This window comes from Cryptomeria japonica, chromosome 4 (genome assembly GCF_030272615.1).
Source record: "Cryptomeria japonica chromosome 4, Sugi_1.0, whole genome shotgun sequence".
Lineage (NCBI taxonomy): Eukaryota > Viridiplantae > Streptophyta > Pinopsida > Cupressales > Cupressaceae > Cryptomeria > Cryptomeria japonica.
This window is the reverse complement of record NC_081408.1, coordinates 576,378,567-576,394,699: the sequence shown is the minus strand read 5'-3', so window position 1 is coordinate 576,394,699 and position 16,133 is coordinate 576,378,567. Positions and strand designations below refer to the sequence as shown.

The following is a 16,133-nucleotide window of genomic DNA, read 5'->3' as shown; positions in this document are numbered from 1 at the left end:
GCTTGGAGCTATTCTTATTCTTTCTTCATTGTAAAGAGTTCCATTCTCCAATTTCAAAATTGTAATTGCTTGTACAGGGTAGTTGTTTAGGGTCTATTTTCTTGTAAATTTTCAATCTTAGAATGATGTAATCAAACTTATGATAATGGAAAGCAAGATAGCTTGGAGCTAGAATGGAAGTGTCGTACAACTATGTCTCTTAAATTGTATGCATTTTTTTTAAAATTGGAAATATCAAGGATAGCTATGATTTTTGTTGTGCACTTGTTGTGGCAGATATTTGTTTAGTGTCTTATGTTCAAGGAACATATTAAATATTGTTTTTAGCCAAATATTAGAAATATTGCAATACATTTTAGGATCTATAAGTAGGTTGTTTGTATGTCTATGAGAGGCCTTATTGTTGTAATGTAACAATGATTTAAGCGTAATTAATTGTGTGTTCATATTGTTAAAATGTGGTTGTTTCAATTTGACATTGTTCAATGGACATCTTCGGTCTGATAGGTTTTCTTGTGGGAGCCTTAGAAGGATCCAAAATTAATTCAAAATCTCTTTTAATTTCTATTGGAGTAGGTTTATTGTATAATTTTTGTTCCCAATTGCTAAGTGAATGTTGAAATACCAAGATTATAGCTAAATTCAAGGTTAATTAGACATTCCTTGGTATATTTTCATTGGGAAATATCTGCTATAAATCACAATGTTTGAATGTATAATGCATTATATCCTTGAGGCATTGAATAGGTACACCCTCCTTGGTTGTGCAGAGACAAAAGAGATCTTGGTCTTGTGTCTGAATCTCATTCATTGACCGAGAGTTTTGTGGATTAAGATTAGCTATCTTATAGGGATTTGTAGATAATCAATTGGGGAACCAACAATATTATTGAGAGAGTGACACATACAAAGGATAATATAAGTGAAACTAATTTTTTTTTAGTAGATATTGATTCATTAATTAAACATTCTCAAGAGAGATATACAATTGTCTATCTTTCATTGACTATATTGATTCATTAATTAAACATTCTCAAGAGAGATATACAATTGTCTATCTTTCATTGACTATATTTATTTTATGATTTTCAATAATTATTTTATATATATATATATATATATATTATCTCTCACACACACACACACACACACACACATATATAGAATAATGTAAAATTTAAATAATTATTGGGAAATATGAAACATTTAATCTTATATGTATTACTCTTCACCTTTCTATCATTATATTAAAATCATTAGAATATAACTGTGACATGTGACACAAACGGGACTACCCATAAGTTCATAAGAGAAACATGTTTAGTTACAAAATTAGACATAATTATATATTATAAAAGAACCTTAGTGGTTTAATTTCTATGATTAGCCATCTACCAAAATTAGTAAAAAAAGTGCATAAGATTTTTAGTGTATGCTTAGATTCTCACCGCATTCAATGAATGATCACCATCGCCTAGAAATGTGTGTGCTTCAATGGTTGTGATTGACTAAGGATGTTAATCTTGATAACTTTTAAAGACGGGTACACAATACTAAAAATATAAAAAATTATAAATTAAAATTGCTAGAAGACAACAAAAATAAGATCAAAGATATCATTCAAATTATATTTAAATAATTTTTATAATAATCTCTTATCACGAAAATAGCACCAAACTATGATCATTACTATTTGAAAGAGACAAATGACAATAATTCTAATCATTTTGAAAATATTAAAAGTGTGGGGTCAAGTATATTTCAATTATACAAATTTTGACATTATGTTTGTATTAATATCATACATTCATTCATTAAGTTATTTAAATCTAAGGTAATAAATCTAAATCAACTTTTCAACGTTGGTTACGTGTTACTTTCTAAATATAAATAGCCCATAATTCGTACCATGAATAATTTTATAAGATAATATAGACAAGTACACAACCAGAGGGCCATGAAATCTCAATAAATTATATATTTCATCTGCTCGTTAATGCGGCTGGATGTATCGTTTGAGAAATGGGTAACGTGAGATGACCAGGGCTTGGAAACAAATCTTTCTTCAATGCACGTTTTTCTGGACCAGAAACCAGTTAAACATTCCACAAGCATGCGAAATATCGGTCTTACACCATGCCCGGCAGCGGTTAACAATCAGGGAATCTAGGTTTCATTTTCAGAAGGATAAGCTGGCTGTTCCATCAGAGAGGTAGCACATTTGTAAGCACGGATCAGAATCTACTTTTAATCGAAACTTTAAAAAACAATTAATTTTTAATTTTAAATAAACCAATGAAGCGATCAAAGCCGCAATCTGACCCTGCATAAACAACTCGCACATTTGTAAGCGTTAGTGACATCACATTAAATAAGAAGTTTTAAACGTGATTATTGTTCCGGAGTTCCATAGTTAAAATAATCCTTATAAATAATCGTTTTCTTTGCGTATGCTCAAATAAACCCAGCACTTGAGGCATTCACTACATTAGGGATCCTAGAAAGCACAAGTAACACCCATTAGTACAGATCCTTCCTTGTGTTTGCTCATTGTAATGGATCTTGCTGGTCTCAGAAAATCTAAAATGGTTGTCAGGAACGGAGGAGAAACTGACTGCTGCGGTGATTTCAAGATGATGAAGAAAAGAGATGATGATTCCGTAAAAAGAAAAAACAACAATGGGAATTCAAAGGTGTTGGCATCTGATGCCCTGCTTCTCCCCTTGGGACTCACCAACAAGTTGTTCTTTCTGGTTTTCTTCGCATCATCATATTTCCTGATGAAGAGATGGAGAGAGAAGATGGTTACCTCAACGCCTCTCCATGTTGTCAACTTTGGGGAGCTTGTGGCCATTGTGGCCCACTTGGCTTCCTTCATATATTTGCTGGGTTTCTTTGGAATTGATTATGTCCAAAACTTTATCAATGGCAATGATGATTTTGTTGAGAAGGTGGATCTCAGCATCCCTCCAACAACCTGTGGGATACAAGGCAGAGAAGAAATTGTTGTTAAGAAACCTGAGGTCCAGCTCAAGGGAAATACACTTGGTGAGAATGAGGATGGAGACATTGCAGCTGCTGTTTGCAACGGCACAGTGGCCTCCTATTCTCTTGAATCCTCCCTTGGGGACTGCAAGAGAGCTGCCTCTGTGAGGAGGAGGGCTTTGGAGATCATGACTGGGAGATCGCTTGATGGGCTGCCCTTGGAGGGATTTGATTATCAGTCCATTCTTGGTCAGTGCTGTGAGATGCCTGTGGGTTACGTACAAATCCCTGTGGGTGTAGCAGGACCCTTACTAGTAAATGGGTTAGAGTACATGGTGCCCATGGCAACCACAGAAGGGTGTCTGGTGGCCAGCACCAACAGAGGTTGCAAGGCCATTCTTATGAGTGGTGGGGCTACAAGCATTCTTCTCAGAGATGGCATGACTAGGGCCCCTGTTGTGAGGTTTCAGAGTGCCAAGAGGGCTTCAGAGCTCAAGTTCTATATTGAGGATCCCGCAAACGCTGATAACCTCTCTGACATCTTCAACAGGTAGTTGTTTCTTTTCCAGATCCACTTTTTCACTTTGCATGCTTTATTGATCAATATTTTATGCGTATTGGCTCAATGGGTAGTGAAATAAAGCCATATTTTCAGGATAACTGATACGTCTTTTGGGTGCACTTTTTTTCAACAGGACAAGCAGATTTGCTAGGCTACAAGGTATAAAATGTGCAATTGCAGGCAAGAATTTGTACATGAGATTCTCATGCTTCACTGGAGATGCCATGGGAATGAATATGGTCTCCAAGGCTGTTCAGAATGTCTTGGATTATCTTCAAATTACGTTCCCCGACATGGATGTTATCAGCGTTTCTGGTAATTCAAGTCCTCCAATTTTTTTAATTTTTGGGGATTTTACTTCTACACCATGTAATTGCATTGAATTGCGCTTTAAATGGGTGGGCTAATTTTGTAAATGTGCTTCTGTTTTAAAGGCAATTTCTGCGCAGACAAGAAGCCCACTGCAGTGAATTGGATTGAAGGACGTGGAAAATCAGTAGTGTGTGAGGCCATCATAACAGAGGCGGTTGTGAACAAGGTGTTGAAGACGACAGTTCCAGCATTGTTGGAGCTGAACATGCTCAAGAACTTGACTGGATCTGCCATGGCTGGCGCCATGGGAGGATTCAATGCCCATGCTGCCAACATTGTGTCAGCCGTGTTCATTGCAACAGGCCAAGATCCTGCCCAGAATGTGGAGAGCTCCCACTGTCTTACAATGATGGAGGGGGTGAATGGGGGCAAGGACCTGCACATTTCGGTGAGCGTGCCATGCATAGAGGTGGGGACAGTGGGAGGAGGAACTCAATTGGCATCACAGGCGGCGTGCTTGAACATGGTTGGAGTGAAAGGAGCAAATGGGGCATCCCCTGGTGCGAATGCTCAGAACTTGGCCAGAGTTGTGGCAGCTGCAGTAATGGCAGGAGAGTTATCTCTCATGTCTGCCCTTGCTGCCGGCCAGCTTGTGAAAAGCCATATGAAGTATAACCGATCAAGCAAAGGCGTGAAAGAAACAGCCTAAACAGAATAGATTAAATTCAGCTCCCTCAAAAGTGTATAGGCATTCACGTCATTCTGTGGAAATGTTATTTGCTGGGAAGTATACAAGAAGATTTGTAGTTCAAATATGTATATAGCGTTTCTCATACTAGTCCAACACAGAGGATCGCTTCGCCTCATATCGGGTAATACAATGTTGAGGAAAACCAAATCGGGATCTCTCTTGGAGTTCCATATCGTAGCCCTCATACATTAGAGATATCTTTAACCTACGCGCAGGCAAGATTTCCTGCTTAAAAGTATCCAAGAGTTTATCATTTATATTATTTTAAATTATTTCTTTCAATTATAATTTGGTACAAAATTATTTAACAATTGATTGTAATAATAGAAATAATCAAATATATTCATATTTATTATGGCGAAGTTTTTATATTAATTTAAATTTTTATTTACTTTTAAGTTTATTGTAATGGAATGATTATATAATTATATATTAACATGAAATTTCAAATCTCAAGGTTAAGTCAAATGTATGGATATGGGTGTAAGTATGAGCATGAGTGTCGGAAATTAATATAAATATCTAAATACATTCAAATGGTTAGGTATTTTACCACCGAAAATTTTCTCAATATGGATGTGAGGGTAGGTGCTAGAGTATTTCTTTCTTAATTATTTTTTGTTATACTTTGTTTATTCTTTTTTCGGTTTGATTTTTTAAAAGTTTTGCTTTGCTTTTTGTTGCTGGTTTTCCTATGGTCTTGGGGCCTAGAGGCTTATCTATTGTATGATATAAAAGGGGTCCAATGGATGCTTTTCATTTTACTTTGAAGAATGATGTTCATGCTGATGAGGCCATGACATTTGCCCATAAAATTAATCTTAATTTTCTAATGCAAGTCATGCAAGAAGCTAGGTATTATCAAAGGTTTGATAATCATTACTAGTCTAATAGATTCTTGTAAAAAAGCGAGTCTTGTCCCATTTTGGTCATTACTACAAAGGTTTATTTGATGATGTGTATTATGAGTCAAAGCATTATTTGATTTGTAAATTTATTTTAGAGTGATGTTTCCTTACCTCAAGAATTGGGTGCATTATACAGGGAAGCGAAATAAGGATATGGACGAAGATAATAATAAATAATTTCTTCTTCAAGTGGCATGTTCAAGAATTGTTGATTACAATTTGAGTTGTGAGGAACATACTTTTATAATCAACTTGAATTATTCATTGATCCTTATCTTACATGGTTCTATATCAAGAACCTACACATAAGCAATAAGGGAAAATGTTGGGGGTTGTGTTTAGAGGTCTGCCTTAGTCAGGCCCCCATTTTGGTGTTTCCATCTCCATTGACAACCTAGATAGTAGCAATGATGGAAAGATAAAATGATAAAGACTAAAGTAAAACATATAAGAAATTGATAAACTAGATAGAAGTAATAGATATTGAAGTAAAGAAGGAAAGAGAGATATAGCCTTCAAAGAGGAATCCCGATGTCGGTGGCCATGGATAGAGGCATTACGAAATATTGCGAACGTAGGCATAACACTCAAACAACCACCTATTGACTAACATATTCGCGGGATGCTAGCACAACAAGAAGACATCTCCCTAATGCACTATAGTTCACTGGTGAATTGGTTAGTATGTTATAAGAAGTCAAATTGTAAGATGACAAGGCTATCCATGTGGACAAAAGGACAAATAGGTGACAAATGAATTCAATCAGTTTGAAGTGAAGGTTCTTATGTGACATGCAATTACACAAGATGCAATTTACGACGTTAGATTTTACCCCCATTTTAGTGAGCATATCATTATTGAGAGCTATGAAGCTAAAGTAGAGAGATGTTGCCAAGATTTTTGAAGGGGAAGCAAAAATTCCCTGAATGAATGAAGTTGAGCCCAATGAGATAGATTTGAGATTGCATTCGATTTCTCTAAGCTATTTCATCGTAAACATGTTAGTTGTTGCTGAGATAAAACTCCAGTTAATGGAGGAAAAATCTTATTATAAAAGATAAAAAATCATTGTTGCTGAGATAAAAAGGATGGTGCTAGTATGGGTAGCAAAGTGTGTTATGCTAGATAAGCATACAATAGGGTGATGATTTGCAAGATATCACTAGTGTGTATAGCAAGTTGTGTTATGCAAGATAGTCATACGATAGGGCAAGCATAGATTGATGTGATAAGTAGTGAAATTTCCACTACAAACTAGCGACAAGATAAATAGATCAAGTGGTTTGGCCCCCACAAAGGAAAACAAGATAAATAGATCAAGTGGTTTGGCCCCCACCAAGACAAACAAGATAAATAGATCAAGTGGTTTGGCCCCCATCAAGGCAAACAAGAATGATAATATAAACACATACAAAATGTAAATTAAGAAGGTATGATAGCCCCCCTTTAGAATGGTATTCATGAAAGGCATGTCATTTTAACGAGAAGAAATGTTGTGGCACGTTAACATAGCCAGATGTTACCATGGAATTTCATTTTCGGCGTCCATGACACATAAGACCCACAAAATCAACAAAAATGCAAGAGCACAGGGGGACACAATTATTCGGAATCAAAACCCATAGCAGTAGGATAAAATAAATAGTATAGTTGCAGATGGTTGTTTCATCATAATGCAAAAGTTCTTGGATCAGAAGAAGGGCACATGAAGAAAAAGATAAAATAAAGATGTTGGTCAACATGGAAGAAGGCCTAAATGCCTTCAAGGGTTTGCATCATCCCTGAATGTTGAAAAGCATGATACAATAGATAGAAGAAATAGATAACATATAGAAGAATTTGTATGATAGAAAATACCCTATCCGATCACTTGCAGAGTTACTTGGGTCCTCCAAAAGAGAACAACAGATAAATCTTGTCAACCCCTCATTTTCAAGCACCTACAAAGTAACTTAGGTTCTCCAGGATGGAACAAACATATAAAGAAAGCACAGAGGAACACAATCATGCACACACACTATGCTACAAGATAAAGAAGGTATTGATCATCCTATTATTTATCTTGCTAGTTAGAAATTAAACTATAAATGGTATTTTTATATAAATGTTTTCTTTATGTGGGCCAAATAAAATGATTATTGCGATTTAAATATGACTCTATGAAATAATGTACACATCTGTTTCAAAATTGAATGTTTTCCAGATTTTATAGGATAGATGTTACTTGATGTGGCAGTTTATTTTAAATTTTTTTGTGCCATGTGGAGTTCTTGATTGCTCCAAAGTGCTCCAAGCCATTTGTTACATTGATGATAGGTTTATTTTGAAAAGATAAGAAATTTTGTTTCCAAGAGGAACTCCCAGTTCCACTATTGTGAATTGAGAGATCATGAGTGAGACATCTGGTTCCAAGTCTTTTGTTATAACTACCGTTCAGTCATCTGAGGTGGTGTCTTTTGTATCTGAATTTAAAGGGTATATTTTGCCATCTCTGTAGTCAGTTTGGAAGTTAGTATCTAGTTAAGTATTCTGTTGTTTTTTAGTATCATTTTCCTATTAGTTTCTATCAAACACTTTGTTTTACTCTCCTTTAGGGGCACATTATAATGCAAGTTTGAAGGAATTTGATCTAATTTTGGTGTTTTAGTTCCTCTAGAGGTAGAACAGGGCCCGCTCTTCTTAAGGAATGTGACTTTGTTTCATTTTGTTATTTTTTATTTATCTGCATAGTAATCTTTATACTTTGTTTTAGTATTTTTTGAGTTCTACAACATAATTGTGGTTTTTTTTTGAAGATATCAGATTAACTAGAATAGGATGAATGTTTTTGTTAAGATAGTTTATTTTCAATAAACTTTTCATTGTCATGTTCTTAGAAAGCATTAGAGCAATTTTCTTAAGTGAAGATTAGGTAGAAGATTTATTGTGTTTCACTCATGGAATCGATTTAGGTTTTGAAATGTATGTGCTTTTAGATTAATTTATTTTTATTTCTTTCAAGAAAGCATAAAATAGGTTCTTTTATTGCAAAGTAGAATTAGGTGTTTGATTTTAGTACAATAGGATTTAACTTAGAATCTATTCATTTGATTTTTTGGAATAGTTGATTCTGTGAATGGTTCCTATGAAGTTAAGTTTGGTGTGAGTGAGGCAGCTAGGTCATTATTCATAGGGTGATTGTTGGTTTAGAAGGGTTATTCAAATATAGGAAGAACATACCTCTATGAGTTCTACAATTAGAGTTTCCAAATGATAGCTCCTCATGGATCCTGACTAAGAAAGAATCACAACATTGTAATCAAACCCTGGCTCCCACCGGAACTGAAAGCAACCCTTATTAGATATAGGTTTAGATACACCCAATTTGATAAATATGAATGAAATGATGCGAGTATATTGAAAACAGTAGCCCCACCCATTAAGGTAGGTGGAGATGAAGGGAAGATATTGAGTAGTGGGTAAGAGTTAATAAGATTTCTTAACTCTTAACAATAATTTCTTCTTTGTCAGCTATCCCACAGGTTATTGGAGGGATGTTGAGATCCACCTTCTCAACAAAATCATCATTGCCAGTGATAAATTTTTGGACATAATCAATTCCAAAGAATCCCAGCAAATATATGAAGGAAGCCAAGTTGGCCACAATGGCCACAAGCTCCCCAAAGTTGACAACATGGAGAGGCGTTGAAGTACGCATCTTCTCTCTCCATCTCTTCATCAGGAAATATGATGATGTGAAAAAAACCAGAAAGAACAACTTGTTGGCGAGTCCCAATGGGAGAAGCAGCGCATCAGAGGCCAACAACTTTGAATTCCCATTGTTCTTCTTTCTCTTTACACAATCATCACCCCTTGTCTTCATCATCTTCAAATCACCGCAGCAATCAGTCTCTCCATTCTGGACAAACATTTTAGATTTTCTGAGACCAACAACATCCATTACATTGAGCAATCACAAGGAAGGCTCTGTACTAATGGGTGTTACTTGTTCTTTCGAGTATTCCTAATGCAGTCAAGGCCTCAAATGCTGAGATTGTTTGTGCATAGGCATAGAAACCGATTATTTATAACACAAATGTTCCTTTGGTTCGAGTATCATTTCGACCATTAAAATCCATAACAATCGTAAAAGAAAACCCCACGTTTAAAACTTCTTATTAGTCCCGCCTATAGATAGCGTAGACTAATGTTTCCATCTCCCTCATTTATCCAAACGGTTTTAGTTTACATTATTTTATTTATTAACATATTTTTCTTTCTATTTTTACATTCTTCTGATTGGCTAGTGCAGATACTCTGCAAGAACAAGACTGCAAGAACAAGAATACATGCTGCAAGAAATAAAAAATGGGGCCCACGCAATTAAATTATAAAATGTGTTTTTTAAATCTTTAATCAAATATGGCACCAAAAGCAAAGGCAAAGTGCTAATAAATATCTTCAAAAACCCTATGGACTAAAGGATTGAAGCTATTTTCCCAGCTCGTTTGGTAATATATATTTTTTAAATTATTATTGTTAATTATTATGTTTTAAAAAATTTCTACAAAACAGTAATTTAAAATTAATTTATAAAATAAAATAATGTGATATAAAAATGTCACATTTTTCTTTAAAAACTTCATATAATATTCTATAGTTAAATGTTATATATTTAATTTTTATATAAAATTAATATTCAATTATATTTATTTATTTTTTAAATATATAATATAATTTATACTTATTATTATATCAAATATTTTTTTGTATTAAGTATCATAGAATCAGAAAGCTCATTTTTTGCTCATTCGAGAAAAAATATTATAACTACTAGCTCCTTTCGAGCACCAAACTAGAAACAACAATTGGAAGACCAAGGGTCACAACTTAGAAAATCCACTTTAAACAACCAATGGAAAACCAAGAGTCACAACTTATAATTCTATACAAAGGTGTCTCTCATGGGAGTTGAACTTGAGTCTCCACATTGAGAACTCAATGCTTTAACTAACTAAGATCAACCCCTTGGACATTATATCAAATATTTTAAGATATTATTTTATATTATATTATATACCGATTTTTATAGATTATCTCTCCCCATTCTATCTCCTCTCTCCCTATCACAAACATAGCATGTGCATATTGGCAATGAATCCTTATCTCTCTACACTCTATATAGCCATATACATCTATCTTTCCTTCTCCCTCATCCTCTATATTTTTCTATTGCTTCTACTTTATATGCCTCTCTCTATCTTTATCTCTCCCTCTACGTCTCTCTATATCTATATCTATTTGTCTCCCTCTATCTTCTTCCCTCCCCCCCCATCTCTAGACATGTGTCCCTGCATTCATTTATGTCTCTCCCTCTCTATCCCTCTCACTATTTTTAGGCCTCTATATCTATATCTCAATGTCTATTTATCTCTATCTCTCCACACTTACATCCAAAATTCCCCTTTATCTCAATCTTGTTATCTCATCCTCTCTCTCCACCCCGACATCTCTCCCTCACTCTATTTCTCTCTATATATCACTTCCTATCTATATATTTAACTTTCTATCTCTCCCTAGATCTCTACCTCTACCTCTACACATTTATCTCTTTCATCTCTATCTATCCCCATCTCATCTCTTTATCTCCCTCTCTCTCTCTCCTCCTCTCCTTCTCTCCATATCCCTTTCCCCCATCTCTATCTTTATCTATACCCTTTTTATCTCTATCTCCTTATCCCCCCTCTCTCACACTCTTCCCCACTCTATCTCTCCCTCTCTCCCTATTATGAACATCACATAAGCCTAAATATTTGGTGCAAGGGCACTCAAAGGTGTGCTAGAACATGTGTTCGAATGCAACATGATGTGTTGCCTTGAAGGTTTCTTGTGTATGTCCTAGATGGATTTGGTAGGTCCAATGCTATGTAATAAGCCCTAAGGCTCCCAAGTTGTATACTTCGTCACAAGCCTTGTATGGGCATTTTATTTATGTTTTTGTTGTCTAGGGGTCCTAGAGATGTTGTCTGTCCAATTTGTAACCTTCAAAATGAAGGCAAGTGTGTGATGTCATAATTTGTTAAAAGCTGCTATGTTGTCATAGGCAATTTTGCAACTTTTTGAGTTGTGGTTACATTTTGTATGTTGGGAAGTGGTTGGAAGGCTTCCTTAGCCTTATTTAACCCCAAGAAATGATTCCCAAAGGTTAGCTTGATACTTTGAATGAAATTTATGCTTCCTACTAATCTGAAATTGTCATTTTTACTACTTTTTCTTGAGTTCTTGGTCTTGCTACGGATTTGTACGTACTTTTGGAAGAGATAATGTCTTGAATTGGGTGTAATAGTGAATTACCTTTCATTTGAAGTTGGTTTGAGGTCTTGAAGTTCTGTGGTTGAGGAGTAGTTAATTTTTCTTTCTCGCCGCCTATTAAAACCCCCAAAACCGGGGTTTGGATGCAAAAGGAGTCACCATTCAACATTCCTCAATGGGAAAGGTTTGAAACCATGAGGAATGTTTGATAACCATGTACACTAGATAATTTTCTTGTTTTGGGGAGTAGAAGGTCTCGGCTTGGTACTGTTGGAGTGATGCCCTAGACTTGACATCTTCCATGTTGCAAGTTTGTGCAATGAAGGATTGAATAAATACTTGAGACAGTGGACACAACGGTGGTTAAAAATTGCTTAGAGGGGACCCTTAGACATGTGTAGACCCTCTCCAAGAGCCCTAACTTCATTTCCATCTGACTGGTGAAGGTTTTGAGGCCTAAAACCCTATATCGACTAATTAGACCAAAATAGGCACAATAGGGCTTGAACACTTGCACTCACAACCCAGATGCAGAAGTTTGAAATCTTTTAGAGGGCCCAAAAGTATACTTTAATATCAAATTTGTTCAGGGGGTTGTTCAGATAGTTTGATAGATAAAGTGGGAAAAGTCCAAAAGGAGGGCTAATTGCTTATAGCCCTATTTCCTAGGTCCCTAAGGACAAAAGGCAGAAAGGACTTGTAAATACCTATCAAAGGGGTCAAGGTTAATGAAAATACCATGTAAAACATGTGAAACCACTAACATATGATAAATTCCACCATTTGAACAAAAGGTCCTGTTGGCAAAGGGCTTGGGGTTGTGAGGTGTCTTGGTTTAGGGGTTGAGTACATAACAGTAGGAGTTTCCTAGAGAAACTAGATTGTATTGAGTAGATTGATCCTTGGGAAGGATCAAGGAAAGGCTTAAGAACCTTTGAAAGGTTGGAGAGATTAGACCATTGGATGGTGCCAGGTGTTAACCCTCAAAAGAAACCAAAGAACTTGCTCATTAACACCAAACGCTCTACATCAATATCTTCTCAATTCATAGGTTTTATTTCACTCCTAATTGGATCTTTTCAAGTGGATGCATAATTGATTTCAAGGTATCATCTCTTCATTAAGACCTTTGTTGCAGAAACAACATCACTTGCTAAATGGCCTAGCAATTCACCTCATTTAATTCACAAGAGTATGCAACTAATAAACAAAAAAAATTCCTAATTGACCTTCCACACCTCTTTGGCATATCTATTGCACACCAAGGAGAAATTTCTAGTTTAAGGCTAATGTTTGATTGCTCCATCAATTGTCTTCTTTCACTTACACTACTGAAATATTTGTATGTCTATTTCAACATCAAAACAAAAATTACGACAAACAAAAAGATAGTTGTCCTAAGGTACTAGACAAGCCAAAAACCACATAACATCAATCACTAAACTCCTTATGAAATCTAAACAACAAACAATAACTTATCAGTTTTTAGCATATAGGTAGGGACTCTAGTTGTATCACAACTCTTGTTTAATGTGGTGTCACTTACGATTACAAATGTGCCAAAACGGTCATGGTTTTGTGTTCACGATTGCGAGCTTATTATCATGGTTTTCTCTTCAACATTTCCAAAGCAGTTGACGGTGTAGGAATGACATTTCGCACGTGAAATAGGTGAAGGGGAATAATTGTTTGAGCTAGCTCGTTCATGTTGTTGAAAATTTAAGGGCATTTGGTGTTTAAAAATTTATTAGATGTGATATTTATATAGTATTATTATTTCAAATAATAAAAGATTATTTTTAATTAAAGATGATTTAGGACAATTTATCTTGGCTCTTATTAAGAATTTTTTTAAGGGAATTAACAATGAAATAGAAATGGAATACTTTATGTAGGATTCATGTGTGAAAAAAATAATATTTAAAACATAAATATTGAAATGGAGTCTATGAATTATTAGGTAGGGGGCATTTCTTATATGAGATGAGCAACTTGGTCTTTGAAATATACGATTGAAAGTTAGGGAAAACTAGTGCAAGACGATTAGACCTACTTTATACATGTTGATTTTGCATTTTCTTGAGAGGTCCTAAGGACATTTCAAATGCTTATATTCAAGCAAAGATAATTTAAACCATGTGTTCAATTCCATAGTGTTTGTAATTATGTTGTACATATTGTACTTGTAACTAACACTATTAACCATTGATCATTTTTTCATGTTTATATATACTACAAATTCTAACATATGAATCTTCCTATTCTTCATTTCAATGACCTCCTATTAGTGATAAATGAATCATCTCTATATAATGAATAATTAAACTTGTTAAAATTATTAAAAAATTATGATTTACAATATGCCACTTTATTGAGTTTTGTTTTGCCAGTATTCTTCTATTTCTGATTTTTATTGTTTAAGCCAATATTTTTGTATTTGGCATACAGATTGCATACCAAGGTGCAATTGCTAGTATTAACACAATATGATGTAGAAGAGTGAGCAACTAGATTTTTTAAGGGTATTGTAACAAATTAATTGTGAATTGGACAATTTACATCAATTCTAAATTAAAATTGTTTATCGAGAGGCAAACTTGATGGTGGATCCTTTAGCCAACCAAATTATTGACACAAAAGAAAAAATCATTATCACTAACCAAAATAGTGATTGGAGGTATATAAGTGAGACTACCTAAGATTAATATTTATAGGTGTGTTTGTGAATAAGAGAAGAACAATATGGTTGCAAATCTAAATGAGCCCATATATCTTTTTTTGACCTAAAATAGATTCACAATATTGGTTAGAGCTAAGAATAATTATCAACAACATAAAAAGGGAGGAATATGAGTGTATCCTATGAAGGATTGATCATTGGATTATGTAGAGACTAAATGTTTTATTAAAAAAATTGCATCTATGAGGATCTTTGGATCCAACTAAATCTACCAGTGCATGAATGAGGATCTCTTGTTCTAACCACATCAAAAAATTTACATTAGATCTGACCATGTAGAGAGCGTGACTAAGATGTTTTGTAGTCAATCATTTGATGAAGGTTGCACATGAGGATTGTAAACATTTGGTTGAAACATTTTTGAAGCACTTTGTAGATATTTTGAGGTAAGTGCTATGAGTGAGTTGGCCACAACTCGTTATATTCAAAAGAATATATGTGAAGTAGCTCTATGCTCAATCAAAGTCTACAAGATGATGATTCTAGGTAGTTGCGTGGTGTGTAATACATCAAGGCTTTGAGAGAGAACTTTAAATTGCATAAATCTCTCTACCTACTAAGAAGTAGCTTGATCAAATGTAATTTAGTGATATTACTATCTTGAGAACAAATAAAAAAGGTTGACAAATTATACAAAGTTTTATGCGTCTAATGTATAATAATACATGTGAGAGTTATGAGTCAAGAGAATAGACCTATAAACTATAATATGATATATATACATATAATCCAATTTCTATATTAAACAAAAATATAATTTTTCTCCATCCAAAAAATTACCCCAAGATAACAGCTTGCATTTATCCGTATAATCAATATATTTATTTAACTCAAATCACAAATTATAGAAATACAAGTAAATATAAACAAATAAATAATATTTACAATTAAATTGTCAAAACTTAGACACATCAAAATATTGTGTCTAGAGTCTTCTAAAAATAGAGACGAGATGTTTTGTTACGACTCCCCTAACATCAATAAATACCAAAGAAAGACTGAGTAAGTTCAAGTTGCACACTAAACGGGTTTTTGGTCAAGAAAAATGTGCATTGAAGAAAGATTTGTTTCAATGCCCTGGTCATCTCACATGCCTCCAAGATGTTGACTACTTTTTCTATCCATTCAGAAAATTCTGTAGAAAGTCATGGATTCTACTTTGCCCATTTCTCAAAAGAATGGAAGATTCGTGAGTAATATACTTAAATAATGAAGGTGCTCACCTAAATAATGTTAAAATTTATTGTGCAAAATCACTTGAGAAGATACATGCTGATTCATCCAACCTTCCACCTGATGACTTAGGTGCAATTTTTCAAGTTTTAAAGTTTAAAGATGTTAGAATCCAATTTTTACAATGGATTATTCAGTGATGGATCTAATTGTGATTCATATGTATTTGATGGAAGAAGGATAATCAATTGAAGATAATTTAGTGAAGTTATTTGATGATGAATTTGTTGATTGCAGATAGATATTTTGATACATAAACAAATGAAGTTATTTGTTAATCAAATAAATATCATTTATCCTTTTCGAGCTTTTTCTTATTCAAATAAATAAATATTTATTTATTATTTAAA

At 34.2% G+C, this 16,133-nt stretch overlaps 1 protein-coding gene across 1 annotated transcript; it reads left to right on the top strand.

Moving 5' to 3' along the window:
- Positions 1-2,555: 2,555 nt before the first annotated feature.
- Positions 2,556-4,568, top strand: LOC131071045 (3-hydroxy-3-methylglutaryl-coenzyme A reductase 1-like). Its single transcript, XM_058006744.1, has 3 exons — positions 2,556-3,535; positions 3,681-3,862; positions 3,982-4,568. Exons 1-3 carry the CDS (start codon positions 2,556-2,558, stop codon positions 4,566-4,568), a joined length of 1,749 nt encoding a protein of 582 aa, XP_057862727.1.
- The last annotated feature ends 11,565 nt before the right edge of the window (positions 4,569-16,133 follow it).